Raw genomic sequence first — 3,865 nt, 5'->3', positions numbered from 1 at the left:
TTGTCGAGTGGAATATGGATTACAGTGAATTGCTAACCCCTGCACCAGTGGGGAAGGGTGGCTTATATAGAGTGCGCTGCCCTTCACAACGGTTCGGTGCACAGGGGTGGAGTAGTGGCGAATAAATGCCTATGTTACAAGTAACGTACGTCTTAAATGCTAATAAAGGCACATGGGAACGTATGACCGTTTCCCTCCAGGGGGGTTACGATGCACAGAGTGGAATCCAGTCGGATAGTTTGATACACTCCGAATGCTCATCTCCGACTGGGTGCTGGAGGATTCGTCACCGACTGGATGATGGGAAGTCCTTAATTCAGTCGGAACTGACTAAGGGCCTTATCCTTTATGAAGGGTAGTCCTTGGATAGGACTTATAGGGCAGGCCTATGACCCTACCCTAGGACTATAACCCCATCACATGGTTTTAGTTTAGGCCCTTTATACGGTCTTAGTGATTTTGACTGGGTCGATGCTTGTTAGTATGTAAGAGCTCAAGTGAGGAACTGCCCCCCCCCCCCCCCTCCCCTATACCAAATTTCTGGCTCCGTCATGTGTCGACCAAAGAGTAGAGCCTAGTCATTGCTAGGTTCATTTTAGCATGATGCATATTCAATGTACACAAGTTTTGCACTTAGTTAGGATTGCTTTTTCACTCTCTCCAAAATCCACTCTCTTCAAAATCCACATACATCCTAGGATTGGGAACCATCAGGAGTTGCTTTGTGCGCTAAAGGCGTGTTTAGTTAGCTGGCTCGCACCTGGCATGCAAATTTCAGTGCGTTTGGTAGCATGTGTGGCCTGCTAAGCCTGGCCCGGCCGATGCAAAAGCAGCCCTCTCAGCCTGCCTGGGGAATGCAAGAATCGGGCGTTTTTCGAGCCAGACCAGCGCTTGCACTGGCGCCTTGCCTTAAACCAAATGGTACATGACATTGCTCCTGATATTTTCCAAAATTACATTGCAACTGCCACCGCAACAGCGCAGCTTCCCCTCACCCCTGGCTCTCACCACGCATCAGATTTCAGATCGGATCGAGCACACCAGTCCACCGCCGCCACCGGTCGAGCTCACTCTTGCACCGGCCTGAGCTCTGTTACACTATATGTGGATTGCCTAGCCCTTTTCATCAGTTCGGACTTTTGGTTGCGATGGCTAGTGCAAGAAGTTTAACATGGTATCAGAGCTAAGGTCTTGAGTTCAAGTTCTGGCTTTCGCAATTTATTAAAAATTGCTGGTAACCCCCCTTTGTGTCCACGTAGAGACCTTTTGAGTCATACGTGAGCTTCGCGCGTCGTCGCTCTCTTCCAGTTACACGTGTTGACTTGTCTTCCGCGTCATACGTGAGAAGGGGTGTTACACTATATGTGGATTGCCTAGCCCTTTTCATAAGTTCGGACTTTTGATTACGTTGGCTAATGTATGAAGCTTAACAAGCTCCACGTACTGCACTTCTTAAAGCTCCTGCATCTTGGAGCAAGTGAGACTGTCTGGGCGTGTGTGTTGTGACGTGCAGGTTGCCATTATCGTGTTTGAATCACAAGAGTGTGGTGCCCCATTTTATGCAAATTTGCTAATAATCTATCGTGTTTCGGACACTATTGTCCTGCATTCACTGTGAGAATTAAACTAGCGTTTTCGGTATTCTGCCTTTGATTTTCTCTCGCCTTTTACAAACGTCAACCTGGACAAGCCTGCAACACCTTTTCATTTTTTGATGCAAGATTAACACTTGATTAACACTTTTCATATTTTTTTATGCAAGAAAACTGACACCACCGAATTCATATTGAGGGTATCCTTGTTTCGGAGTACTATTCTAAAAAAACAAAAATAGGAAACCGGTAGAATTACGATGTAAGTTACTGCTTGGTTGTGCCATAGAAAAATATATACATTTCTGAAGGACTAAAAATAGGGAGAAATTTCCATGAGATTGTTGAAAAAATAAATCTTAATCACATGCAAACTAGACCATAAAAATCATATATAGTTCTCAATCCTACAGACTAACAAGCTCTAGCGGAAAAAAAATCCTACTAAATAGAATCTTTCAAAATTTCTATGAAATTCTTCTAAATCATTGAGGCACTTACAAATATTTTCATGTGTATCTTTAGAAAACATGCATGTCTTAGTACTCCGTATTATCCACCGGACTGCCACAACACTTCTCAGGCTTCTAGAGCAATGGACCCTGGAAGCATATAGCATTTCAGTTCATTCAATTCAGGAAGCATCTTACAAGGAACTAGTAAATGGATTTGTGCTAGAATGCTGGCAGGAAAGGCATGACTCCTGATTTGGATAATCAAACACAACACCTACGCCACCGCAGCTCACTACATGCTAGGCGGGTTCGATTTGGAGGTCTGATGATCCTCGGTGAGCTGCATGCTCTGAAGAACCTCTATAATTGATCCCACTGCACGATCTCCCCTCTCTAGGACATGCTCCAGTTTCTCCACCTTCTCTAGCAGCTGCTCGGCTTTCACATTCGCGCAGCTCAGCAGCTTATCGGAAGTCTTCAACGCCCTGCACAACTAGAGTTTGAGGTACCGAGATTCGGGAGCAAACATGTTAGGGTTTGTATCCAGCAACGAATTGTAGTAAATAACCACAGGTTGCGTCCTCAGTAAAGGAAAAGGAAGGGAAAAATCACACCTTCAGCATCAGGGAAGGCCATGAAGGATCATTCTCCCGTAGAGACTTCATCAAACTGTCATAGTCTTCCTGGTTGATGATGAATGCAGAAATGAGTTACATGTACGTGTTCATACCAGATAGCTAGTAACTAACAGAGTAGCACCCCACATCAAATTGACGAACAAAATGCCTTTGCTGCCTCTTGGTGGATTCTTTCATCGGTACTGAACTTCGGATTCGAAAATTAAGTAAACAACAAACATGAGCAAGCACATCACATCAGCTGGTCAAGGTGGGTGAAGTAACCTACCATAAGATGTGAATTATATGAACTTAAGTTAGATGAGACCATCTTAATTAATCCCAACATTCAACGTTGCACACTTTTCTGTGTACCCTATATGAATCTATGGGACTATGCACAGCAAGATTCTTCACATCGAGCACAACTGAGTAGCTCTGGGAACACATGAAAGCTGATGGACGCATGATTCAGAGAATGAATTCGAAGGAACAACAAACAATATGACAGGTGAATCAATTGATACCTACAAAATCAGAAACAGGGGAGCGAAGGGAGCCCTCACCGCGAAGAGCCGCTGGAGCTCGGAGGGGTCAGCTTCCTCCACCTGATGCACTGCCAAGGGGGAGGAGGGAACAGATGCATCGCCTCCGCCGTCGAGGTGGTCGTCGCCTCCTTCTACAGCGAGGTCGCTCAGGAGATCGCTGACAGTGAGCAATGGGCCTCCGACCCCCCGCATCTCAGTGCTCAAGAGGTCGCTGGACCGAGAGAAGTCTTGCAGTGGCGGGACCGCGCGGAGGCCGGGGGGGGGCTGGATCCGGCCGGGAGGACCCGTCGCCGGCGGGGAGAAGGGGGGGAATCGATGGGCACGACTCGCAACACGCTGAGAACTCCCTTGTCGCTTTTGCGGCCCATGCGGCTTGTAAATGATGTGGGCTGGTTAACGAGATGTTTCAACGGGCCGGTTGCAGGAACGAATAGAGGGCTTGTGGGCCTCTAATCTCTTCTTTTCAGAAAAGAATAACTTGTAGATTTTTTTTAGGTGTAAAGCCAAGTTTATTTATCCAAAAGCACAGAGAGTATAGGATACAAATTGTGTCATGTGATTGCTACTTTTCTTTTAGCGCGCTTAGAGCATCTCCAACAATTCGTATGTTCAATCGTTGGTATAAGTGTCCACATCAACAATCAACAACACAT

General features: G+C 46.1%; 1 protein-coding gene across 1 annotated transcript; it reads right to left on the bottom strand.

Annotated features, from left to right (window-relative positions):
* Positions 1–2,168: 2,168 nt before the first annotated feature.
* Positions 2,169–3,577, bottom strand: LOC123430767. The gene is made up of 3 exons (XM_045114604.1): positions 3,231–3,577; positions 2,662–2,730; positions 2,169–2,540 (listed from the first exon to the last, which is right to left on the bottom strand). Exons 1-3 carry the CDS (start codon positions 3,402–3,404, stop codon positions 2,340–2,342), a joined length of 444 nt encoding a protein of 147 aa, XP_044970539.1. The 5' UTR covers positions 3,405–3,577; the 3' UTR covers positions 2,169–2,339.
* Between the last annotated feature and the right edge of the window lie 288 nt (positions 3,578–3,865).

Source organism: Hordeum vulgare, chromosome 2H (genome assembly GCF_904849725.1).
Source record: "Hordeum vulgare subsp. vulgare chromosome 2H, MorexV3_pseudomolecules_assembly, whole genome shotgun sequence".
Classification (NCBI taxonomy): Eukaryota; Viridiplantae; Streptophyta; class Magnoliopsida; order Poales; family Poaceae; genus Hordeum; species Hordeum vulgare.
The sequence above is the reverse complement of the archived record's forward strand: the minus strand, read 5'-3'. Positions and strand labels throughout refer to the sequence as shown.

Coding starts and splice junctions, on each gene's coding strand:
- LOC123430767 (XM_045114604.1), bottom strand. CDS start 3,404: ATGCGGGGGGTCGGAGGCCCATTGCTCACTGTCAGCGATCTCCTGAGC. Junction 2,731..3,230: donor AGCTCCAGCGGCTCTTCGCG/GTGAGGGCTCCC, acceptor ATCATCAACCAG/GAAGACTATGACAGTTTGAT. Junction 2,541..2,661: donor GGCCTTCCCTGATGCTGAAG/GTGTGATTTTTC, acceptor CTCAAACTCTAG/TTGTGCAGGGCGTTGAAGAC.